Source organism: Pseudonaja textilis, chromosome 2 (assembly GCF_049901715.1).
Source record: "Pseudonaja textilis isolate UNSWEBS1 chromosome 2, rPseTex1.2, whole genome shotgun sequence".
In the NCBI taxonomy this organism is placed as follows: domain Eukaryota; kingdom Metazoa; phylum Chordata; class Lepidosauria; order Squamata; family Elapidae; genus Pseudonaja; species Pseudonaja textilis.
Window position 1 is genome coordinate 153123930 of NC_141991.1, and position 26438 is coordinate 153150367.

General features: G+C 41.1%; 1 protein-coding gene and 1 long non-coding RNA gene across 5 annotated transcripts in view; one reads left to right on the plus strand and one right to left on the minus strand.

Moving 5' to 3' along the window:
• SYDE1 (synapse defective Rho GTPase activating protein 1) overlaps positions 1 to 6065 on the minus strand; it is a 26114-nt gene extending 20049 nt beyond the window's left edge. For 3 of the 4 annotated variants that reach the window (XM_087926015.1, XM_087926013.1, XM_087926014.1), the window contains exon 1: positions 5816 to 6059. In XM_087926015.1, coding sequence (XP_087782141.1) covers positions 5816 to 5912 — 97 coding nt within the window. In that variant the 5' untranslated portion in view covers positions 5913 to 6059. Of the gene's footprint in view, positions 1 to 5815 lie in introns of all 4 variants that reach the window. The other variant, XM_026716785.2, reaches the window with a different exon arrangement.
• Positions 5946 to 20648, plus strand: LOC148127180 (uncharacterized). Its single transcript, XR_015742041.1, has 2 exons — positions 5946 to 6484; positions 20295 to 20648. It is a non-coding gene; the product is annotated as an uncharacterized LOC148127180 (long non-coding RNA).
• The last annotated feature ends 5790 nt before the right edge of the window (positions 20649 to 26438 follow it).

Here is a 26438-nt window from a genome sequence, read left to right on the forward strand (position 1 = left end):
GGACCATGCTGAAACTGAACCGCACAGGTCAACTAGACAGGTACGAAGCCCCGCCTACTTGCGCGACTACGTGACCACGCTCCGTCAGACGAAACCAAGAGGGGAGGGGTGTGCTATATTAGCATACTCCAAACCCTGACATCTGATTGGTCCACACGGACCGCGACCGGATTGGCTAACTGAGCAGCCATGATTGGTGCGCTAAGAATCTACCACGATTGGCTGAACCGATCACGGGAGATTCAAAGCACTGTCATTGGCCGCCGAGCCACGGGCAAACCCTTTAAAAAGGATTGCCGCGGCTCCTATTCTTTGGACTGTAACACACTTAAATAAAGAGCTGAACTTTACCAATGGTCTCGCGTCTCTTTGGGAACCGATCCACCACAATCTAACAGGAAGTGTTGTATCTTTTGATCACACTTTTTAAATTTTATATGATTTACTTTCTAGTCTGGATAAATGTTCAAGGCAGCCAACAAAAACTGATCAATACAAAAAAAAAGCAAGATGTTGAGGCAATATTGAATCTTGAGACTGATGGAAACATGGCTGTCTCTTTATTCTAAAATAGTTTATAACTCTAATACCAAATTAATTGCATCCTAGGATATTGAAGTTCATAGTCAGACTCTAGACAAATCCCTATATATATTATCTCTGAAAAATCTGGGTATGTGCCAGATGAGAAGATGTCCCTATGTTTAAAAAGAAGAAAAAGGACATTGCGTGCACAATGACCGGTCAATCTAACATTGACATTTGGAAAGATTTTAGAATAGAATAAAGAGATCAGTTTTCAATGCTTGGGAAAGTGCAGTAATTCCAGAAATTAGCATGGATTTGTCATGAACAAATCTTGTTATTTATTTTTGATTCATTAACTACCTTAGTAAATTGGAAATGCTATCATTGTAAAATTTATTGATTTCAGCTATGCCAGAGCATTTGAAAATATACTGATTAGCAAGATATAGTAGGGCTGGATGGCATGACAATTAAAATAAGACCTAGACATAAAAATTGTATCCAAAGGTCTTCAGCAATATGAAGAGAGATATTGCAAGGAGCTTCATATGCATTTGTAAGGGATAAATAGAAGGAACGCTTAACCAACTTTACAGAGGCACTATTGAGAGTGTTTTAACAAACTGTATCACTGTTTGGTTTGGTGGTAGCAGTGCATCAGATAGAAGGTCCATATAGAGAGTGGTAAGGATAGCAGAGAAGAGTATAAGGAAGCTCATTTCCCACTATTCAGGATACTGCTTATAAGCATTATGTGCTTAGAGCTCAAAGCATTGTTAGAAACCCTACACACCCACTTCATCATCTGTTTCTGTTGCTCCTCTCTTCTCTGGCAGCAGGTTTTGAAGGATTTATAGTAGGAATACTAGATTCTGTAACAGCTTTGTTCCTTATGTGCCACCCGTCTTGTAAATTCACAGGATTCTCCTTTTTTCACCATGTATACATTCAAACTAGACTGTGGTGCTTCTCTGTGTAGGTATTTGGGTATATACACAATGGTTATCTTTTGAGAGCTGAATGCAATGAAATTTCATTTTAATGTATGCTGATTAGTATACATTTAAAGTGACAGTAAAGTTTTATTCTGTTCTATTCTATTCTTCTTTGCAGACAATACAAAATTAGGTAGGATAACTAATATCCTAGAATAAATAAAATTTATTGCTAGAGAAATGGGATGAATTAAAAGAAATAAATTTAACAGATTCAAATGTGTTAAGAAACAAAAATAAAATGCACACATATAGTATGGGAGACACCTGGCTTAGTAATAGTACTTGTGAACATGATGTTGTAGTAGTAGTATATTGCAAACTGAATATGAACTAACAAGATGTTGTATGATTGCAAACAAGGCAAAGATATATTCAGTCAGAGGAAGCAATCCTCTGCTCATGACTTTAAAAATCAATACCAGCACTGTGGCAAGTAAGCAATTGACAGCTGGTTCAGATGTTTCAGTACAGATATTGTATCATTCTGCATTAGTCAGACCCCATCTTTAATACTCTGACAATTCTAGTCACCACATTTTAAAAGATTTAGAGAAACTGAATAGATTCAGAGAAAGGCAATGAAGATGATCAGAGGATAATAAACTAAGCCCCATGTAGACAGACTGAAGGAGCTGGGAATATTTAGTCAAGGAGGGATGTGATAGCACTTTTCAAATAAATTGCCCCTTGCAATTGTATGACTCTAGAAAAGTAAAAAGCTAAAAATGCAGATTAAGATTAGCATTAAAACAAATGGTAAAATCAATCAACCACAAAACTTGGCAGAAGTGATGCATCTTCATTTACTTTCTAGACACTGAGACAGCTGGGCAAATGTATGTCCCAAGGGAATGTGCTGCATAGTATGGGACCAACATAGAACAAGGCCTTCTCTTGTGTGCCTCAAAGATGGGCCTGATAGTGGGATCTTCAAAAGGTCTCTCTTGCAGAATTCAATAAACATATAGGATCATAAGGAGAGGGGGAGCCTAAGCTGCTCATGACTTTAAAAATCAATACCAGCACTTTGGCAAGTAAGCAATTGACAGCTGGTTCAGATGTTTCAGTACAGATATTGTATCATCCCTACATTTTGAACTGCTTAGCTGTCTAGCAGCCATGACAGCTTCTACTTTTCAAGGATAGTTCAATGTACAACATATTGCAAGACAGGATGTAATCAAGGGATGTATAACCACTGACACATTCAGCCAGTTCAGGAAAGAATGCTATTGGCTTACTATATGTAATTGTTCAAAATCGTCACCTGTACATTTAGTGATGAGGATAAAAGTGCACTCATCTACTCACTCTTTATTCAGGAGGGCTCTAAACCTTTTTACAAAAGGCTGAATTTCAGTTCCAGAGTCTAGTTTCCTAGGGAACACTGAAAATAAAGTCTGAGCCCTCAACAATCTTAGAAATGAAACTTTCGCTGAGTGCAACAACCCTTCAGAATTTCTGATAATGCCAAAAAGAGAGTGGGAAAGTATTTAAGCAGCATGGGGAAAGGGGTTCGTGTGGGGGCGGGCAAACCCACCACATCCAGGCTTGGCCTGAAGACATATAGCTGAGGATTGCAATAGAGCAAAGGCCAGGATATCTGTCCCAAGTTTCCAGCTGCTCAGACCTAGTGCCAAATTGGATTTCCTGTTGTTTACTGCATATTCCCCTCCTTGGTCAAGACAGAGAGTTCTCTTTGTAGATCCCCAACTGACTCCACATGAACAGCCCCATTAATTCAGGCATAATTCAAGAACAAAGATGCAGGCCACAAATCAGGAGAGATTGGAAAGAGCACAAACAATAGAATTACCTCCCTTTTCAGAGTTACTGTATTAAATTTTAGAACATCCTGTTTCATCAATCAAAATATTTGATTACATTATTTCACTATTTTTAAAAAAATATTTTATCTTCATTGACTAGGGAAATTGTTCATGACCATTTCCATCAGTATTGCGGAAAGTTCTCAGATAAAAGCTGGGAGTAAAAATAGTCACACTTAGATCTTAAGATAGCTTTGTCACTGTTTTTACAAATACATTGCTCAAAAAAAATAAAGGAAACACTTAAACAACACAATGTAACTCCAAGTCAATCACACTTCTGTGAAATCAAACTGTCCACTTAGGTAGCAACACTGATTGACAATCAATTTCACATGCTGTTGTGCAAATGGAATAGACAACAGGTGGAAAGCATAGGCAGTTAGCAAGACATCCCCAATAAAGGAGTGGTTCTGCAGGTGGTGACCACAGACCACTTCTCAGTTCCTATGCTTTTTGGCTGATGGTTTGGTCACTTCTGAATGCTGGTGGTGCTTTCACTCTAGTGGTAGCATGAGATGGAGTCTACAACCCACACAAGTGGCTCAGGTAGTGCAGCTCATCCAGGATGGCACATCAATCCGAGCTGTGGCAAGAAGGTTTGCTGTGTCTGTCAGCATAGTATCCAGAGCATGGAGGTGCTACTAGGAGATAGGCCAGTATATCAGGAGACATGGAGGAGGCCGTAGGAGGGCAACAACCCAGCAACAGGACCGCTACCTCCACCTTTGTGCAAGGAGGGACAGGAGGAGCACTGCCAGACCCCTGCAAAATGACCTCCAGCGGCCCACAAATGTGCATGTGGCTGCTCAAACAGTCAGAAACAGACTCCATGAGGGTGGTATGAGGGCCCGACATCCACAGGTGGGGGTTGTGCTTACAGCCCAACACCGTGCAGGACGTTTGGCATTTGCCAGAGAACACCAAGATTGGCAAATTCGCCACCGGTGCCCTGTGCTCTACACAGATGAAAGCAGGTTCACACTGAGCACCTGTGACAGATGTGACAGGGTCTGGAGACGTTGTGGAGAATGTTCTGCTGCCTGCAACATCCTCCAGCATGACCGGTTTGGCAGTGGGTCAGTAATGGTGTGGGGTGGTATTTCTTTAGGGAGCCGCACAGCCTTCCATGTGCTTGCCAGAGGTAGCCTGACTGCCATTAGGTACCGAGATGAGATCCTCAGACCCCTTGTGAGACCATATGCTGGTGCGGTTGGCCCTGGGTTCCTCCTAATGCAATACAATGCTAGACCTCATGTGGCTGGAGTGTGTCAGCAGTTCCTGCAAGATGAAGGCATTGATGCTATGGACTGACCCGCCCATTCCCCAGACTTGAATCCAATTGAACACATCTGGGACATCATGTCTCGCTCCATCCACCAATGTCATGTCCAGGAGTTGGGGGATGCTTTAGTCCAGGTGTGGGAGGAGATCCCACAGGAGACCATCCGCCACCTCATCAGGAGCATGCCCAGGCATTGTAGGGAGGTCATACAGGCACGTGGAGGCCACACACACTACTGAGCCTCATTTTGACTTGTTTTGAGGACATTACATCAAAGTTGGATCACCCTGTAGTGTTTTTTTGCACTTTAATTTTGAGTGTAACTCCAAATCCAGACCTCCATGGGATGCTAAATTTGATTTCCATTGATAATTTTTGTGTGATTTTGTTGTCAGCACATTCAACTATGTAATGAACAAAATATTTAATAAGAATATTTCATTCATTCAGATCTAGGATGTCTTATTTTTGTGTTCCCTTTATTTTTTTGAGCAGTGTAGTAAAAATTGAGCTCAGTTCAATCAGATATCTGAAAGAATGGCATCCAGCACATAAGATCCATTCAAGTTATTATTTTTGGCAATCACACTGTGACTATATGAGCCAACCACTCTCTGGCTGTAGGATGCAACTGCCATCCCTTGGTGAAAAAGTAGGGCCCTCAAGTTGGCTGAACACATCTTCTTAAAAACAGAAGGATCCCGATCCCGACCTATTTCTACTATTCCTGCAATCAAAGTCGCCGGCAACCACAAACATCAGCCTTCACCTGACTGCTGGGAATGCTTTCAGAAAGGGGCTGCAGAAGTTGCAGAACTAGAACTTCCAAGTTCACCCTGCTTCCTATTACTCAAAGGGCCTTTAGGTACAAGAGGCGCTTTCCATCTCAATCCAGAGGCTGGGGCCGGGACTAAGCAGAAAAACCTCAGCAATTCGCTCTGAAACGTAGGCCTCATCGTTTGAGCTCCCCCAGGGTCACCGCGAAAAGAAGAATTGCGCTACATATCCCAGCTCGGTAGCCTTTTCCCTTTGTTTCCTTTTGCCTATTTCAGGAACAGTTGGGGAGGAAATGCCGAAGATGTCTACAGCAGCCCCCTCCTGTCAGGCGAGGTGTCTATGTGCCCCCGGCAGGGGGAGGGAGAAGGGAGCCCCGACCCTATGCCTCCCTCGGGTACCTGGTTCGTTCTGAGGCGCGGCCGCCGCCTTTTTGCTCCGCAGGCGCTCCTTGCTCCTCAGCCGGGATAAAGTTTTCCTGAGTAAAGACTGGGCCATCACTCAGCCACGGGCGACTCCGTCCTACCGTGCCCCATGCAAGAGAAGCGGAGACGTTCAGCCCACGGACAGTGAGACGCGCTCAGCGGGAAGCAAATTCCTCGGATGCCTCCTCCGCTTGCGTGCCAAACCTAAACTGCTGCTGGGGCTTGTAGTCGGAGGAAGCGGGAGCCGAGGGGGAGGCGGGGGCGGAGGTAGGCTGTCCAGGGAGGCAACGCCCCCCTCTCCTCAGCTGTGTGTGCGTGAGTGGAGCTCAATCTTTGTAGGAAAAGTCACTGTGTTCGTCAAGCGGTCCTCGGCTCCGGGCGCTACAGGGTGGCGGACTAAATGGAGAAACGGTTCTGGCTTTTGCTATCCCAAAACATGGCTGAGTGCAGAGAAACTGGCCAGCCGAGCAAGACAGACATGAAGCTGAACAGAAAATTATTAAGCCCCAGTTCAAACTCAGCAAGACAGTTGCTACATTTCTAAGAAGAACAAGCATTCCATGGCACAAATGTCAACCATCTTGGACAGAAGGTGCTCTGCCCCCAGAAGAAGTGACAACCTGAAGCGTTGCCAATCCAGGACAGGTATGGCCAGGATAACCCTTAAAAATATACCTACCAATATCTACATTTATTAGTGGCTGGAAAGTCTTTATGGACTTTTTGACTAAATGTCACTCAAGTCCTGGTCATCTCAGCAGTTTCAGTATCGAAGAGTACTGGGCCCAAAACAGAACCTTGAGGTAACCTATTGCTTACTTTCCTCCAGGAAGCTAAGATACATTAAGGACAACATGTAGAGTGTGATTGATCAGGCAGTTACAAATCCACCTGGTGATGATACAGTATACTCTAATTTTTCTGTCTTACCAGGAAGTAGGCTATGATATACTTTGTCAAATTCCTGCTAAAGTCCAAGTAAACTATGTTGACAGCATTTTGCTGGTTCACTAACTTAGTCATTTTGTTAAAGAATGCAATAAGTTTGTTTGGCATGTTGGCTTCTAGAAATAATTTTGGTTGTTTCTAAGTGTTTGCAGATCCAAATCCATTGCTTGATTATCTTTCCCAGGATCTTCCCAAGAATTGATGTCAGGCTGATTGGTCTGTAGTTTGCTGGTCCATTTTTTTTCCCTTTTTGAAGATGGGGGCACAAATCAGTTATTTTCCTCTGGTAGTTCCTCAGTGCTCCAGGATCTTTAAAAGGTATGGTTCAGTGGTTCCAAGATCACAACTGTCTGGATCACGGCTGTTGGTTCCTTTAGAACCTTGGGTTAAAATCCATCTTGTCTTGGTGATTTAAACTCTTCTAGTGGAAAGGTGTTATCATTTTCTTGTCTTTTTTGACTTGTATTCATATTTAATCTTTTATAGTATATTTTTGTTAGATTGGACTATTTTTATATACTTTTGTGTAAAGACAGATGCAAAGAATGAATTAAGCAATTTTGCCTTGACTTTTCTCTTGTTTTTTATATGCTGACAGAAGCTTTTAAAATTATTTTGGACATTTATTGCAAATTTTACTTCATTCTGAGCCTTAGCTTTCCTGATTTCATCTTTGCTGATTCAGGTTATTTGCTGGTATTGCTGCTTTGGTTACAGTTGTGCTCATAAGTTTACATATCCTGGCAGAATGTATGATTTCTTGGCTATTTTTCAGAGAATAATGAATGATAACACAAAAAGTTTTCTTTCACTCACGGTTAGTGGTTGGCTGAAGCCATTTATTATCAATCAACTGTGTTTACTCTTTTTATATCATAATAACAACAGTAACTACCCAAATAACCCTGATCAAAAGTTTCCATACCCTGGTGATTTTGGCCTGATAACATGCACACAAATGACTATTAAAAGTAACCATCCTCACGTGTGATCTGTTTGCTTGTAATTGGTGTGTGTGTATAAAAGGTCAATGAGTTGCTGGATTCCTGACAGACCTTTGCATCTTTCGTCCAGTGCTGCACTGACCTTTCTGGCTTCTGAGTCATAGGGAAAGCAAAAGAATTGTCAAAGGATCCTTCTTTCCATTTTTTATATTTGTCCTTTTTTTCTTTCAGTTTGTCAAAGAGTTGTTTATGCAACCATGCTGATTTCCTCTGGTAACTCTTATTTTTCTTTCTCAGTGGTATTGTGGTAACTTTGTTTTTTATAATCTCATTTTTAAGAGTTTCCCAAACTTCTTGAGTTGTTTTCCTTTTAAGAATTTCATCTACGGAATCCTTCCCAAGTTCTCTTCAGTTAGTTGAAATCAGCTCTCTTAAAGTCTGAGACAATAGTCTGATTTTGTTCTATTGCTTGTATTATGTTGTATTATATTCTAATCTGACATAGTCACTCTCCCCCAAAGATCCCACAACTTCAACCTCCTCTATCATTCCATTTCTATTAGTAAGGATTAATTCCAGTATAGGCGACCCTCCAATTCTCTCCTCTACCTTTGGGTGACAATGTTGTCTGCTAAGTTTGTCAGGAACAAGTTTGATCTCCCACTTGGTGCAGCATTTCATCCCACCAAGTTTTGGTAATTGCAATAATATCATACTTTCCCTCATGTACTAGGACTTTAAGTTCACATTCTTTGTTCCTCATACTTTGAGTGTTAGCATTATAAGCATCCAAGTCCTTTTTGATTGACCCTGCATTTGCTTCCAGAAACCAGGAGGCCAGTCCTCCCTTACGTATGAAAGCTAGCTGGGTGATCCTGGACCAGTCACTTTCAGTTTAATGTACCTCACAGGGTTGTTGTTGTGGGGAAAAAGAGGAGGATGAATATTATAAGGTATGTTTGCCACCTTGAATTGACCAAAATAAATATTTAAAAAGTAGAATAAAAATCTAGTAGTAGCTAAGTTGAGCTTTTTTGATATAGTTTCAGGAATTATTACTGCTGTTCTACATGCCTGCTAGATCATAGGAAGAGAAATCTAGATCTTTTTGTATATTACTGTCATTTAAAGAAAAACAACATTCCTTGTGCAAAGTCTATTGAAGGAAAGACCAAATCTAGGGGATGACACTGGCACCATCAGAGCAAAATCCTATTAAATTTTTCTCTAGATAGCTCTTAGTAACCCAACATTATTTAAACTTTCCATAATGAAGAACATATTGTCTCTGCATCTTGTGTTTCTAATTCAACTAGCTAACAAGCGAACAAAGTGGGTGAGGAGCGGAGATTAGTAATATTCAGTTACTTTTAAGAGTGTCTGACACTATAGTTAGTGTTTAAAATATGTTATGGAAGAGGAACAAGTTTCTCCAGACAAGACTGAGCTGAAAGTGGATTTGAAAATGACAGTCTATAAAAAAGATGTTGCACTGTATATATAAAAGAATGGCTGATATTTTCATAATTACAACTAATTAATTGAAAAATAAACACTTAAAGTGGAAATACAATTAACAAACCAAGGGAATTTGTTATTTTGTGCCAGTAGTGGCACAAAAATATTTCCTAGTCAAGACTACTTACCGGGACCAACTGTCCCTAATGCTCTCTCTATAGCAGAGAGAGAGAAGCCAGGGAAGCCATGTTTAGTCGCCTAAGCTTTTTAGACTTTTCATCTTAAAAATGTACTGAAGTTTTTTACAGCCTTATGAAGATATATATAATACCAAAAAGATATAGTATAAAATCATCTAAGAAGTTAGATTAAGAATGAAATTCATAGGCACATTCACAGAGCAATACTGAACGCTTTCTCTGAAATTTATTCCTCAGTTTAAAAAACAGGAATATATGAATTAGGTTCAGTATTGGGCTCAGCTTGTACTTAAATAGCTTTTCAAGAGTATGTAGTGTAGTGTCATAGTTAGAAAAAATGGTAAAGCAACATATAGATTTAAAATTTAAAACCAGAAATATTTTGTTGGTACCCACATAAATAAAGGGAATACAATACATATTTAATTTTACATGTGTTAACAGCGGCTAGAACAGTGATGGCTAACCTTTTCGGCATCAAGTGCCAAAGTGCACATGCATGCGTGCAATGTGCACACAACCCCCCTGCATGTGCTCTGCCCCCCATGTATGTGCCTTGCCCGCCTACGCATGTCCCCTGCCCCCTGCACATGCACCCCACCACATGCATGCACATGAGTCCCCCCTTCCATGCACATGTGTTCCTTCACATGTGCCCTGCTCATGCATATGCATCCCTGTGCATACATGTGCGCCCGGCATGTGCCCCACCCCCCACACATGCACCCCACCTCCTGCACATGCACCCCGCCCCAGCACATGCGTGGCAGAGGCCCGAAGATTAGCTGGCCAGTGGGACCTGAGCTGGGGCAACGGCTCACATGTTCAGAGAGAGGGCTCTGCGTGCCACCTCTGGGGCTAGATTAGAGGAACATTTAAAATTAAGGAAAAGGTTTTGAATGCTTCTTAACATGGGATTTGTTTTCAATGGCTAACTGAAACAGAAGTTAGAAATCTAAAAGTATAAAAGACCAATTATTTAAGGAAAGTTAACTAAAATGGAGAAACAATTATTTACTCGTTATTAGTGTTATATTATTGTCATAATGACACAAAATTAACTGTACCAACTATACTAATATTGAATTTTTATGCTTCTTAAAACAACAAAGTGGATAGAGATAAGAGGTAGAAATTAGGCGAAGAACGATCATTTCTATGTATAAATTAAATATAAAGAGGGTTGATAATTATAAACATGTTGATATAATTAACAGAATTATAAATAAGCCAATACAAAGAGAAATTTAGTTAAAATTAATTTGTTACACTCCTATTGTTACATGTTGATACTTCTGTTTGTTTTTCCTTTGCTTTTTCCTATTAGGAAAATAATTTTTATTTTTATAATTTTTAATAATCTTTTTATCCTTGTTCAATTTCTTCTTAAAAGCCTCCAGTGTTGGAGCTCTCACAACTTCTGGAGGCAAGACAGTCCACTAATTAATTGTTCTCACTGTCAGGAAATTTACCCTTAGTTCTAGCTTGGATGTTTCTTTAAATCAGAGTTCTTCAACCTTTCTGGGTTGGCAGCTGGGGGGGGGAGGGGCAGGCATATGTGCAAGCCCAGGCATGCACGAACGGGGCCACATGCATGACACAAATGGGGCCACAAGCACCCATGTGATGCTCCAGTAACCTGCACGACACTCACAGCACGACAGTAGCACCTGCACGACACTCACAGCATCACTACTGCTCACATGACACTGCAATGCTAGTGCAAGTGGGTGGGTGCGCTTGTGGCGATGCCAACACCCATGCAATGCTTACAGCAATGCTAGCACCTGAGTGATGCTCATGACATCACTAAAATTGTGACACCAAGATGCTTTTGCAAGTGTGGGGTGCACACACATGCATGTGTGCGCACTGGCCAGTTGTTCACACAGCCCAGTGGCCAACAGGCCATGGCCTGGTAGTGGGCTACAGCCCGCAGATTGGGGAACTCTGCTTTAAATGTTCTTCCAGCATTACTTCTTGTCCTGCCCTCAACTGCTTTGGAGAATATGTTGACTCTCTCTTCTTTGTGACAGCACCTCAAGCACTGGAAGACTGCTGTCATGTTATTCCTAGTACTTCTCTTTGTTAGAGTAGTCCAGACCTTGACATTTTATGGCCCCCAGGCTGTCCCTGTTTGGCCTGTGTAAGGTCAATTGGAACTTAAAAATAAAATGTAAATAAGGCATAACATGTATTCTTTCCAGTAGCAATTAATCAAAACTGTATAATTTACTGCTTTTTTATAAGCTGATGAAATTAATATTGAACAGAATTAAGTTCAACCTATTGCTTTGACCCTCCACAACAATCCTAGCTTTTTAGGTGGCCCTTTGGAAAAATTAATAGCCCACCCTTGGACTAGACATACCTAGTTCCCACAATTATTCATCATATGGGTTATCATCCTTTATCACATGTATATTGTTCTTCACCATACACTTTTTACCATATACCATACATCACAATTTTTTTATTGTGGTGACCAAAACTGGATGCAGGTTTATTCCAAGTGTGTTCTTACCAGTGCAGTATAAAGTAGTGTTATCATTTCACATGATTTTGAAGTTATCTGTAATACAACTTAGGACTGGCTTTTTTAGAGGCTGCCGCACACTGCTAGCTCATGTTTTAGTTGTGGTCTAATAAGACACCTAGCTCTCTCTCACAGTCTCTACTATTGAGCCAGGTGCCACCTTTTCTGTATCTCTGCATTTGATTTTTCTTACTTACATGTAGAACCTTACTTTTTTTCACCACTGAATTGCATCTTGTTAGATACGGCCTAGAGTTCAAGTCTGTCAAGATCCTTCTGAAGTGTTGGCTATTCTTGCCAGCTTGGTGTCGCCTGCAAAGGGGATAGTTACCATCTATCCCCTCATCTAGATCATTTATGAAGTTGTTGAAGAGCACTGGGCCTAGACAGAATCTTGAGGTACCCCACTGCATGCTTCTCTCCACGTAGGTGTACTTCCATAGAGGACTTACTGCTAAATGCAATTTGTTAGCCAGTTATGAATTTATTTGGTGATGCTTCTGTTTATCCTACTTGTTTTATCTTACCAAAGAAGTAGGCTGTTGTCTACTTTGTCAAATGCCTTACTGAAATCTAAGTAAACTATGTCCACAATGTTTCCCTTATCCATTAATTTAGCCACTTTGTCAAAGAAGTTAGTAACTTTTCTCTGACATGATATGTTTTTGACGAGCCCATGCTGGCTTCTATTAGTTATTTGGTTCATTTTTAGGTGCTCTTATCTTTTCTAGGATCTTCCCAAGTATTGATGTCAGGCTGATTGGTCCATAGTTTCCTGGATCTATTCCAGGGGTCACCAACCTTTTGGATCTCAGGGACCACCAAACTCATAATTTTAAATCCTGTGGACCACCTCTCTTGAGGAGCCTGGTCAAGGTTTCCTGCGCCACTCGTGCTTCAGCACTTTGACTCCCGGGGAAGGAGTTTCCTCTCACTCCTTTCTCGCCTCAGCCACTCAGGGAAATTACAGTCCTCTGGCCAGCCGCCTGCAGCCAGCCAGCCAGCCAGATGGGCGGTCAGGCGGGCACAAGGAAGCGAGCCAGAAAAGCAGCGAACATGAGTCTTCATCAAGCCCCAGTCTGGCGGGGTGGGCAGGATGAAGAAGGGCACTCCCTGCCTGCGATGATTCTGACCATGATGCCAAGAAGGTGGCAGCGGTTGTTGCGATGGTGACTAGGCCCCGCTGTAGCGTCACTATGGAAATGGGTGGCAACGATGGCTGCCGAGGGACAGAAAGGTTGCTGGAACCACGTAAGCAGTTGCTGCCACTGCTGTTTCTGAGGGGCACCTCAGCTGCCGAAGGAGGCCAATCAGTCGGTCTTCCAAGCCAGGCCTCTCCACCAGTCAAAGCCTACTTGGCTTTCCGTCTTCGTTACTGCCTGGTGTCGGAACACTCCTCTCTCTCTCTCTCTCTCTCTCTCTGAGCGCTCACAGAAGCAGTGCAAGAAACTTTGTCCGGGATCTTGATAGACGAGAGTGATTCTGGCTGCTTCTCTCCTCGAGTGCTCAGAGAGGGAGGGAGGGAGGGAGGGAGGAGAAAGAGTGGGGGGCTTTTGCAGGTAGCTTGGCCGAACTCTTAGTCCCTGGGAGACATCCCAAGCAAGGTGGGGAGCGGTGGTGGTGGCATTCAGGGCAGGGGATTCAGCTGGTGTGAGGCACTTTGGGGAAGAGTCAGGGAGAATTCTGGGAAGCCTTGCTAGCCACCCCCCCCCCATTTCAAATCAATTTCCAACTCTGCTGCTAATACAGAGTTGCAGATCATTCGGGTCTTTTCTGGTGATGCAGCTTTGATAAACATTTCCATTCAGCCCATCTTTGAATGCTTCTATCAGAGCTCCCGGAACCAGCCTCGAATATGGCATGCCAACTCTCTAAATTCCTGGGTGTATTCGGCCACAGACCTCCGCCCCTAGTTTATTGTTTTCATTCTAATCCTAGCCTTACATTCGGCCAGTGGATCTTCAAATCGGGTGTGTAATGTTGCCATGAACAGGTCATAGTTTATCAATTGAGGGACATTATCATTATGCAATGTCACCACCCACTTTGCAGCGGTTCCTTTTAAAGCCCTGGTGACACATCTCACTTTAGCTGCTTCTAATGAAAAATCATCACCATCTTCTTCCATATGGTTCCAAACCTGGGCTAGGAAAAATCCTAACTCTTTGGGATCCCCAACCCCCATATTTTACTTCCAATGGAGGAACTTTTGGAATTAGACATCTCTGTGCAACTGCTCCCCCCACCACTGGGGGGCCTTGGGCGGCAGCCGCCATTTACCCAGGTTTATTTATTTATTTATTTTATTTTATTTTATTTATTTGTCAATTGTTTACGAGATAATAAGTAAAAGTGTATACATAATTATGAATACATGAAATGAGTACATATAAGAAAAATAAAAGAAAAATAAAAGAAACAATAGGACAGGGATGGTAGGCACGTTGGTGCGCTTATGCACGCCCCCTACAGACCTCTTAGGAAAGGGGTGAGGTCAATAGTAGACAGTCTAAAGTTAAAATTTTTGGGGTTTGGGGAAGAAACTACAGAGTCGGGTAGAGTATTCCAGACATTGACCACTCTGTTGCTGAAGTCGTATTTCCTGCAATCAAGCTTGGTGCGGTTAACCTTGAGTTTGTATCTGTTGTGTGCTCTTGTGTTGTTATGGTTGAAGCTGAAGTATTCATTGACAGGTAGGACATTGCAATGTATGATTTTATATACCATGCTTAAATCAGACCGAAGACGGCGTAATTCAAGGTTTTCTAGTTCTAGAATTTCAAGTCTGGTGGCATAAGGTATTCTACAACGAGTAGAGGAGTGGAGAACTCTTCTTGTGAAATATTTCTGGACTTTCTCAATTGTGCTAATATCAGATACGTAATGTGGGTTCCAGACTGATGAGCTGTATTCGAGTATTGGTCTAGCAAATGTTTTGTATGCTCTAGTTAGTAGTGTGATATTACCAGAGAAAAAGCTACGTAAGATTAGGTTAACAACTCTTAATGCCTTTTTGGCTATGTAGTTGCAGTGGGCACTAGCACTTAGATCATTAGATGTGAGTATTCCAAGGTCCTTTACAGAGCTTGGATCATCAACAAGATCTTGACTATTCAGCTTGTATTTTATTTTCGGATTTTTTTGCCAATATGTAAGACAGAGCATTTATTTGTTGAGATTTGAAGTTGCCATTTGTTTGACCATTCTGATACACAGTCAAGATCTTTTTGAAGGGTAGCAGTATTGTCTGTGGTATTGAACAGCTTTACATCATCAGTGAAAAGAACGCAGTTGCTCTTAATATGATCACAGAGGTCATTTATGTAGAGTATGAAGAGAGTTGGTCCTAGAACACTGCCTTGGGGGACACCACTATTGACAGGTACAGAATTTGATAGGACACTCCCAATTTTGACCATTTGTTGTCTGTTTGACAGGAATGCTTCTATCCAGTTATGCAGTTGTCCAGAGATACCATAGGATTTTATTTTTAGTAGTAGTTTGTCATGTACCACTGAATCAAAGGCTTTACAGAAGTCTATGTAGATTGCATCTATTGTTTTGCCCTGATCAAGTTGTGTAGTCCATATGTTTTTGCAGTGTAAGAGTTGCAGATTACAGGATAGTTTTTTTCTGAAACCAAATTGTTTATTGGAGAGTAGGTTGTTTGTCTCTAAGTGGAGGATGATGGATTGGTTAATAATTGATTCCATGACTTTACAGGTGACGCAGCATAAGGAGATTGGTCTGTAATTTTCAACTAGGCAAGGGTCTCCCTTTTTGAAGATGGGGATGACTGTGGCTTGTGACCATAGGTTAGGCAAGGAACTGGTCCTGAAAGATTTTTCAAAGATTATGCTTAGAGGTTTGGCTATGGCAGTGGATAACTTTTTTAAGAAATAGGCACATATTCCATCCGGTCCAATAGATAGGGATGGTTTTAGATTGCGTAGTGCTTTTTCAACATTGTCTTCTGTAAAATCGATATGTATTAGATCACTGTAGTTATCTGTGGTTCAGCTAGGAAATGCTGGGCATGATCCATTGCTGTTTACAAATACTGAGCCAAAAAATGTGTTAAAGATGTTGGCTTTAATGGTGTCGTTGTTGCAGTCTTTACCATTAGGTCCTATCAGGGGTGGGATGGACCTTGAATCTTTTAGTTTGTTGTTTACAAAATTGTAAAAAGCATTGGTGGAATTGGTGCTTAGAAGGTTTTCCTCTTGTTTAATGTGATAATTGGTGCATTCGGTCTTTATTTGGTGGCATAAATTTTTGTATTGGCTTTTGAAATTGGCAACGTGACCAGATTTGTTTTTCCGCCAGAGTGATCTCTTTTTGGATTGAAGTTTCCTTATTGTTATGGGCAATCTGTTTTTTTGTTTTGTTTTGGGAGTAGTTGTTGGTACATATAGTTTGATGACTCTTTTGACTTCAAGTAAAAATATGTTGTAATGGTCTTCAACAGTATTGCATCCAGTGAATAGAGATTGCCAATTAAGGGATGAGAGATCGCTGTTTATAAGATCATAGTTGCCTTTTTTGAAATTATAATTGGGGATCACATCATTGTGGTGGTTTTTGTGTGGACGTATGTTGAGACAAAAGTCAATCATATTGTGGTCACTGCTGGAAAAGGGTTCTTTAGTTTGTATTCCATAAATTAAATTCAAACTATTGCAGAAGATGAGATCGAGGCAGTTGTTTAGTCTAGTGTTGTTGGATACTAGTTGTTCCAGTCCTAGATTTGTAACAGCATTGTAAAAGGTTGCATGTATGGTTTCAGTTGTACATTCATTTAGGGTCCAGTCAATATGAGGCAGATTGAAATCACCAAGAAAGATAAAGGGTATGGGCAGGATGCTGCCCATGTTAGTAGTGTATTTAGCTTGTTTACATGTTCGATGTCATAATCAGGTGCTCTGTAACATAGTAAGAATCGAATTGTGATATTTAAGGATAGTTCACAGATAATGGTCTCAGGAAGAGCAAGCTCCTGGGTAACTTGGATATTTTTTAGATGTAAGGACTTTTTGTAGAAGATAGCAACACCACCTCCTCTACGAATTTCACGATCTGATCGGTAAACATGATAGTCTCTTACTGTGGTAATGGAGTCGGGGAGAGATGCATTGAGCCATGTTTCACAGACAAATATAATATCGAATTTAGCCATATTTAGTAGGAGGAAAAATTCAGGTATTTTATTTACAAGGCTTCTTGCATTGAGTAGCTTGCATTTAAGGCCAGCAGTAGTTGGAATTGAGGTAGTTAGGGCGTGCGTGCCTAGTCTTGGGTGATGGTGGATTGGTTGAGGTAGGGTTGTGGTTGAAGGTTAAAGCTGAGTTGCGGGATGTGTGACTTACTTTTGATACAGTCAGCATGGTAGTCAATGTACAGGTCCTTCTCTCCATTGTCGAGGCGTTTTTTGAGTTCAGTGCGGAGTACGGGAGCGGGCACGTTGCTGTATGGTTAGGTCAGGGCGACAACGGAGGTTCTTATGGTTGGTGTTGGTTTTGGCGAGTGAATTTATAGTGTAAATGAATTTGCGTTTGCTTGATTCATTTTTGCAAATGACCCTGCAGAAGCGTGGGGTCACAGAGCCGTCACTGTTTTTGAGCTCTCGGCCAATGCGGGAAATGTCAAGTATTTCATCAGGGGAGATGGTTGATGCTTGATAATCACTGATGATGTTTCGGACAGTTGTGATGTCATCATTATCATTGATGCCCTCTAGACCAAATAAGATGGCGTTTGGACGTTTCCGTTCACGCTCAACAGCCTCTCTGATGAGGATTGGGATATCAATATTTGTCTGGGTTATGTTTTTTGTGGATTGGGTTGTGGATTGGGTTGTGGTTGTTGAGTAGAGATGTGGTTTGTAGCTATTGGATGTTCAGGTTTTTGCGTTGTGTCTTTTTTTTTCGAGGTTGGATAATCTTTCTTTTAAGGCGTCCAGGGATGCTACTTTGGTGTCAAGGGATGTTAATCGTATTTCAATGGTATCGACTCTTTCCAACAGATCCAGTTTGGGTCTGCATGAGTTGCAGAGAAATGGAAACTCATTGGATGATTCTAGGTATTGAATCAATTGCTTGGGTAATCCCAAGCAGTCATGATGAGCGTATTTGTTACACAGAGAACATTTGATGGAGTTTTCATTATCCTTTAGAGTTTTGTAGCATTTAAGGCATGTGCAGGAGTCTTGTGGTTCATTGTTGGGGATTAAATTCTCTTTAGGTTGTGGTTTGGCATTGGATTTTTTTCTTGGCATGGTAGGTTTGTTAAGATAGTACGTTGATTGAATTAATTAATGGAACAATTTTGGGTAATCAATATAGCCAATATCACACCAATCAATCAATTGCAGTAATCTCTCTAGTCAGATAATTTAAGGTTGATTTATGGGGATGGCTGGCTGGGCTCCCAGTGCTCCTGCCTCCCCCTTCTCTCTCCTAGATTCTTCACAAATCGGCAATTCATACCTTTTGTCAGGTTTGCTTCCTTCCATAGCCTAATTTAAGAGATGTAAGGCTTGTGCCAGCAGAAGGTTCCTTCTTTGTTCCTCCTGCCAAGCCTCCTCTCCCCGATGGCATCTGGTAGTTGTCACCTCTGGGGTTTTTTCCTCCAGTTCTTTCTTTCTGGCTCCCAAGGACCATTTGAGTCAGACCACCAGTTTCTCTTTGATCTACAGCCCTGCTAGCAGCTCAGCCTCTCCTGCAGCATCCAGAAGCAGAGAGGTCTTTTCAGCAGCTCCCAAATCTTCCTGTTCGCTGGCTGAGTTAGACATTGTTTTTCAGACCCCTGGGAAGATAAAATTTTAAATCTCCGGGTGGGTTGGTAAACTGAGATATTGAATAATGTCAGGTGAGGCTCCATTCAAAATCCAAGTAAGAAACCATTAGACTGTTATAGAGAAAAGGACTTTTATTGGAAATCAAGTGGTAGCATCAAAAGAATTCAAGTTCTGAGGCATTAGGCGTGAAAATCACATATACAAAGTTATAGCAACATTCCCACCCACAATAGTTCAAACTGGCCATTCAATCTGAGATGTATATAATATCATGTGGGGCATCTTCAGGTGGTGATTCAAACATCTGGCTGTTGACCTTGACCTGTATAGATAAGATGCTGCAGCTGTGCAGTAAGCAAGCATAAACAAAGTTTTCCCAAGTGTTACAGTTCACCCTATCGAGCTGCCAGCACTCTTCCCCTCCCACAAAGCCCAATTTATCTTCCCTCCCCCTTATGGCAGCCGAAAGACAAGCAGAAGAAAGATATTCATTGTAACCATCTGTCTTATTTGCAATTTCATTGTTCTCTTCCAACATTCTTCTAGAGTTTTATTAATTCAAACATAGACAAACAAAACACAAAACATAAATACATAAAACTTCTTTTTGGAAAGCGGCTTAACCCCGGGTTATATCTTTTTGTACAGACATAAATCAAATTCATGCTCACCTAATATACTTTTTCATATCTTATTTAACATTCTATATTTTCTATATATTTTCTCTGTTCTATTCACTTTCTTAATTCTATTTTATTTATTTCATCTCAATTTAGATAATTATATTTGCATCTTTTGTCCGTTCTCTTTCAATTATCTATTTATCTTTTCTTTCTAATACAATATTTCTCCTGTAATCACTGGTTGAAGTATGACAACTTTTTATCTTTCCCCTAAATTTAACACTTAAAATAATACATACTTTCCATAGTGATTCTGCTTAGTACATTCTAAGTGCTACATTTTAGATTAGTAAAACAAAAAAAGAAAAATAAGCTTATAATATAGTAAAAACAATGTTCCATAGGAAATTAAACTCTATTGTTAAATCTTAGACATTTTTATACATTCCCTTTAATGTATTATTAACTCATATAATATTTCAGTTTTCTAACTCGATTTCAAATACTAATATCTACAATACAGTCTTATGTACTTTTGCAGAATCTTTTTTTAAAATTATATTTTACCCTTTGTCTCTCAAAAAAACCTGTTTTTTAACATCTTGTTTTAAACCTTTATGACTTCTTTCCCCCTTTTCCCTTCCTTTCTTGTCAATTCTAGCTTTTTTGCCCCCCCATCTCTCAATCTCCACTCTCTTAGTCTCCCCTCTCTGTTGTATTTCTCTTTTCTGTTGCTTTCTGACATTGTATCGATTTTTCACCTTATTTTTCCCTTTCTTGGTTGCTTTTTTAAGTTCTAAATTCTCCAATTTCTTTCCCCCCTTTCTCTTTTCTTCCTCAACTAAGATTATTTGTCCATTAAAGATGGCTTCAGAAGAAAGATTCTTGAAGGCTGACAAATGGTTAGTTTGAACACTGATTAACCCCATTTAATTTGTTTTCTCTTCTAGGAGCTCCTCATCAAGGGGTTCCCATTGTCAACCCTGAAGTGAACATGGCTGAGGCTATCTTGGAGGCTTTAAGGTTGCCACACAACAGAAGGAGGGGGAAAATATATGGAGTTTTGTAGCCAAAGCAATAAAACTTTCCTGTGGGAATCAAGTACATTCTCACAGGTGGCTGGCCAGAGAAGGAGTGAAGTAACCAAGCAACTGGCCAGCACCTGGATTGGATAGTGTGACCAGTGACTCGGGGGAAAGGGGGAACTTTTACTTTTAATTAGGCGAAAGCCACAGGGACTTTTAGAGTTGGCTTTCACCAATTGTGCCAATAAGATGTATCCAATAAAACTGTTCTTGGAGGAATTTGCCTGCCTCAGAGTTCTACTTTCTGTGGGTGCATTAGTTGGAACCCTGACAACTGATTTTATCATGATATTATTCTGCAATACCTTTTGCATCATTGAATAGAATTGTACCCAAAATTTCTTGGCTTTATCACAAATCTACCATGCAGACTCCTTTTCAACTCTGATATCTAACCCTGATTTGATGTTTTTATACCTTTTAGACAAATTAGCCAATGTTATTTATCATTTTATAAAAGTTACCTCTTGAATTATAGAACATCACCAGTTCTCACATTTTCTCCCATATGCCGATACATATATTATAACCAAACTTTTTCACTCATTTTCCCAAGATTCTTGAAAAACTGAAAAATGAGATTACAAAAATTCAATTTAACACAGTACCACAGAGAAAGAAAAACAAGAGATCCCAGACAAAGCCAGTGTCAGCTTCCCATCTTCACTTTCTTTGAAGCTCACTAGCAACTGTTATAACCAGGATGAGAGGGCATTTGGGTGGGGAAGAGTGCTGGTGGTGTGAAAAAAATATGGGAAATTGGGGAATATGGACACTAACAGGAACCAGAGGTGCCAAATCGACCCATTGTCAAGCCCGAAATTGAAATATGCCTAGCCATTTTATTTAGCCTTATTATATATTTCTTTTCTTTCTTTCTCTTTTCTGGTTATGGGGGGGAAGGGTTTTGGGCTTGCCACATTCCTAAGGTGGGAGGAGTGGAGATAGAGTTGTTTAGTCTAGGTGGTTCTTCTTCCCCTGGGAACAAAAGCTGACCCTGCTGTGACCTGGAGTTGGAGATTGATGACACCAGGAAACGTTGATTTCTTTCCATTGGGGAATGTGACTTGAGGGCTGTATCTAACTTCAAATGTTATGTGGTGTAATCCCGGTTGTGTCAGATCTGGAATTACAACAGACTTAGCCAATTTGATGCTTTCCTTAAATAAAATAAATTGTTTTGGAAGATGGACTTTGCTATATTCTTTTTAAATGGATTTAATCACTTGGAAACCTGATAGCCATCTTCCTCCCTTCAAGGATGCCAGCCCTGGGAGAAGAATTTGCAGTGGTGCCTAAGGCACCAGATTCCCAAAATATCAGAACAGGCAGCTGGTGGTAGCCATCACACCTGGACCCATTCTGGCCCAAGCAACCCACAACCAGCCCTTCCTACCACAGCAGGGAATTGCAAGGCCCCCAGCCTTGGGCATGAAGTACAGAGGAGACCCAAAGCAATTGGGGTTCTTCCTCACCCAGGCATGGAACTATATACAGGAATATGGAGCAGATCCAGGTACTGAAGCAGCCCAGTTCAAATGTGTAACTATGGTATTGTAAGGCACTACAGTGGAGTGGATGTTCTCCCCCTACAAAGATAATGCCCCAGAGCTTCAAAGCTTTGATCAGTTCATATTGGCCCTGCACGAGTGATTTGAAGATCTACTTGTCCGACTTCCGGGTTGCCAGGCTTCGGCGACAGCAGGGATTTGCATTTCTCCGCGATCCCTGCTGTGCTCGCCGTCTTGGTGCCTCCGATCCAGACGGATCTGGAGGATAAGGCTGCCCTGTAGAGGCAGCCGAAGATAGGGAGGATCTGGGAAGGGGTTTGGAGGTGCCGCAGACCCCCTCCTCACCCAGCTTAACCTCCTTTTCTCAAGGCGGTGCAGCGGCAGTCAGTGATGGCCGCCACAAAGAATCTGGCAGCTGGAAAAGATTGCGCTGGAGGAAGAAGGAGAAGGAAGATTCAAAAGTGAAAGTGTTGGCTGTGCCGGGAAAATAACAGCTTCTAAAACCCTGGAGTGGAATTGTTTATTGCCTGAAAGATACATCGTATCCCTAAGAAGAGAGGAGTGGCAGAGAAAGCTGCTAAGGGAAACCTTTTTTTTCTACTTACTCTCCCACCCCACAGAAACATTAAATGCAGAACTGGAAAATGCATTGGGCACCGAAGGTATTTTAACTTGAAAATTATCAGAGAAAGGACTTTGGACTTTGGACTTAACACCCTCAGAAATTGGAAAGCCCGCATTGGAGGTATGGATTTCTGAGCGTTTAAAGGGAAATTGTTGTTGTAAGTGGGGGGAGAGGAAAAAAAACTTTTTGGAGCAGAGCTTGAAAAAGGAGGAGACTGCCTAGAATTTTAAAGAAAAATACATTTTAATGGGAACCTTTTGATCAATCAGTAACCCCACAAAGAGAAATTGAAGAAGGTAAAAAAAAAGTATTGAAAGAAACAGTTATTTGGACTTTTTAGTGTCTTTGGAATTCTTTTGGAATTACTCTTGATTAAAAATACTTGGGTGGTTGTTTTTGAAGAAATCTTTCTCTTCATGGCATTGCTTTTGGATGAATTAAAAACTCAATACCAAAAATATAAGAAAGAAGAGCAAGATGGAAAAGATTCTTTGGGCACTCTTTTTCAATTTTTAGAAATGGCGGTACGCACTTATGAAAAATTGACTATGCAGCAGGATGACTGGAACAAAGAAGAAGAAGAAGCCATTTTGGATGAGCAATGGGTCTACTTTGGGGAGGAGGAGGAAGAGGAAAAGAAAAAGGGGATTTTAAGGGTAGAGAAAACAATCCAAAAAGAGAAAAATGAGATGAAAGCTGGATATAAGGTTAGAAAACAACAGAAAGTGAGTAAGCAGAAGAAGAAAAGGGAGGAGGAGAGACAAGGGGGTAAAAAAGGCAAGGAGAAAAATAAACAAGTGAGAAAGGAGGGGATGAAAAACCTTAATGCTGGGAAGCAAGATTCTAAGAAACAAAATCTATTTAGAGACAATGGGTAAATTTAATTGAAAAGGGATTCTGGAAGGTACATAAAAGTGTGTTTTTCTATGTGTATTCAGAGTAGAATATGTATTAGTATGTATGATTTGCTCTTTTATGGTATTTCTGGTGGGTTATAGGCTTACATTTTGTAATTCTAGTCTATTTGCTTTTCTTATAAAGTTTTTTGTGTAATTTTAGAATGTACTAACCAGAATCTCAATATAATTTAAGTGTTATATTAAGTATTGTGAAGTTAGGGAAAAGAGTTAAAGGTGTTACTCCAATTAGTGTACAGGAGAAGTATATTTAAAGAAAAAAGATGAATGGATAACTGTAAAAGAACAGACAAAAAATGTTAAGTACTATGAATTGTATTGAGATAAGATAAACAAAATATAATTAAGAAAGATAAAAGAGGGAAGAAGTTATACAGAAAATTGAAAATGGTAATAAGATATGGATTGACATATAAAGTAAATATTGTTTTTGAATTTGTGTCTGTGCAAAGAGTTTTAACCCGGGATTAAGCAGCTTTCAGAAATGAGGTTTTTTATGTTCTATGTTATGTATGTTTTGTCTATTGTTTTTTTTAAAAGGCAAAAATTTTGATTAGTAAGAAATATAATCTGGACAACAGAATGAAAAGGAGAAATTGGGATAGGATATGAAGATGAGCAGATAATGTAAATGCACATATTACATTTGGCACGTTTTATTGGTTCTTCCAGAAAGATTTTTTATGTTAATATGCCTTGACTGTTTGTATGTTTTGTAAGTGCTAAAAATATTATGGGCAGCCGAGCTGTATTCTAAGCTCTCCAAGTGCAAGTTCCATCAAGATAAAATTGAATACCTAGGATACCAAATTTCACACGAGGGGATAGAAATGGACCCAGAAAAGGTTAAGGCATTGCTGGAGTGAGGCCCTCCTCACACAAGGAAGCAACTTCAAAGTTTCCTATGATTTGTAAACTTTTACCAGCAATTCATTCCCTTTTGTGCAAATCGCCCTACCATGAAGCTACTAAAGATGAAAGGGGAAGGAAAACCCAAACTTAGCCAACCCTTAAAGTGGACCGTGGAATGCCAGGTAGCATTCAAGAAACTTAAACGGCTGTTTGTAGTGGAACCTGTGCTAAGATACCCAAACCCAGATGCTTCCTTTATGATTCAAGTGGACACTAGTGATATGGCTGTAGGAGCTGTGTTGCTACAAGAGAATCCCCAGGGAATCCTTCAACCTCTGAAAAATAACTAACACAGAACAGAGGTGGGCAGTGTTGGAGAAAGAAGCTTATGCATTGATGGGCATTGCTAACTGGGTGGCTTTTCCTAGAAGAGTCCAAACACCCATTTGAAGTATGGACAGATTACAAGAACTTGGAGGCTTTAAAACCCCCACAGAAGTTATCCTCCAAGCAAGCCTGCTGGGCTTAATATTTCAATCATTTTAATTTTAACCTGTGCTACATCCCAGGGGGACAAAACTTTCTAGTGGATGCCTGTCCAGATTACAGCAATACAGCAGTTCCAGAACTAAAATTGTCTGACTAGTTATCCCTTCAAACCAATTGGCAGCAGCAGTAATCACAAAGAGTCAGGGAAAAGCTGAACCAGACATTCCCTGTAAGCTGCTAGATCAGGGATGTCAAACTCAATTTCATTGAGGGATGCATCAGCATTATGGTTGCCCTCAAAGGGCCAGTTGCATGTAAGGCTATGATGACTCATAGCAGCCAGGTGGGCATAGCTAGGTAGGCTTGGCTGGGTGGTCACAGCTGGGTGTCTGTGACTAGATGGGCATGACTGGCTGGGTATGGCCAGCTCGATACCACTCACTAGGCGTGGCTGACTCAGGATGGCTGGGTCAGGATGGAACAAGTCGCACTGGCTAAATTGACATGGAGACAAGTTGGTGCCCCACAAGTTTCTTGCCTCCCCAAATTGCTGGTAGCCAAGCATGTGTGCATGTGCACGCACATATAACACATTCTAAGTTTGGGGACTTTTAGCCACAGAGAAAGGGCCTTTTCCCCAAGCCCATGCATGATTGGCAGTTTGCAAGGCCAGATGTGGATAAAAGTCTCCAAGCTTGGAATGATGTGTGCATGTATATTCATGCATGTACACAGCACACCAAAGGAGACATTCTTCTTCCAATCTCAGACATTGTTGGCGTTTCCCTGCCCAGTGGTCCCTCCCAGCAAAGCAGGAGATGGAGGATGACGCTGCTGCATGTGGAATTGCAGAAGAGAAAGTTTGCAAGGAAGCCATTTCCTCTAAATTTAACTTCTGCCTTGACAGATCTCTGGAGAGCAAGAGGAGAGGTAGGGGAGCAGTGCTCCCCAGTCCTGCATGAGGGAGGCTGGCCCTTCTCAAAAGGGAATCCTCATTTCTGGCACTTCTGGTTGTGGCGCCGCAGCGGTGTGGAGAGAGAAGATCGGGCTCCGCTCTCTCATCTCTAATCTGCGTGCTTGGAGGCCCCCTGAGGGGCACGCGAATCCTGGGGGGATCTGTGAAAGTGCAAGGAAGCCAGAGGTGCAACCTGACGGAGGGCAACTGCCAGTTAAAGAACCCAAACAAACTCCAATGTGTGTGAGTGATCGGCCATATTACTGGTGGACTGAAGCCACGGCAATCACACTGATGAGGAAGGTTTAACAGTGATAGCAGCAGCCACATCGAATCAACTTTTGGAAACGATCGGATGAAGGTGGAGAGGTAGCTATTAGATTGGAGGACTGGTTTGTTGTAAAGATTGGACTTGCGGTGGTTGTTATAAGCGTGGGAAAAATCGGAGGAAAGAGACATAGTAAGAGACTTGGACTAAGAAAGCAGGCAACCATCTTAACTTTTCAAAAGGACAGTAAGGACAGCTGATGCAATAGATCATGACAAGGCAAAAGACTTGATAAAACTGTGTAAAAACTGGAAGAAAAAGGGTAAGAGTTTGATTAAGGATTAATGACTGCTATTGCTAGATGCTAAGTGAATTTGTGATTTAGATTAATT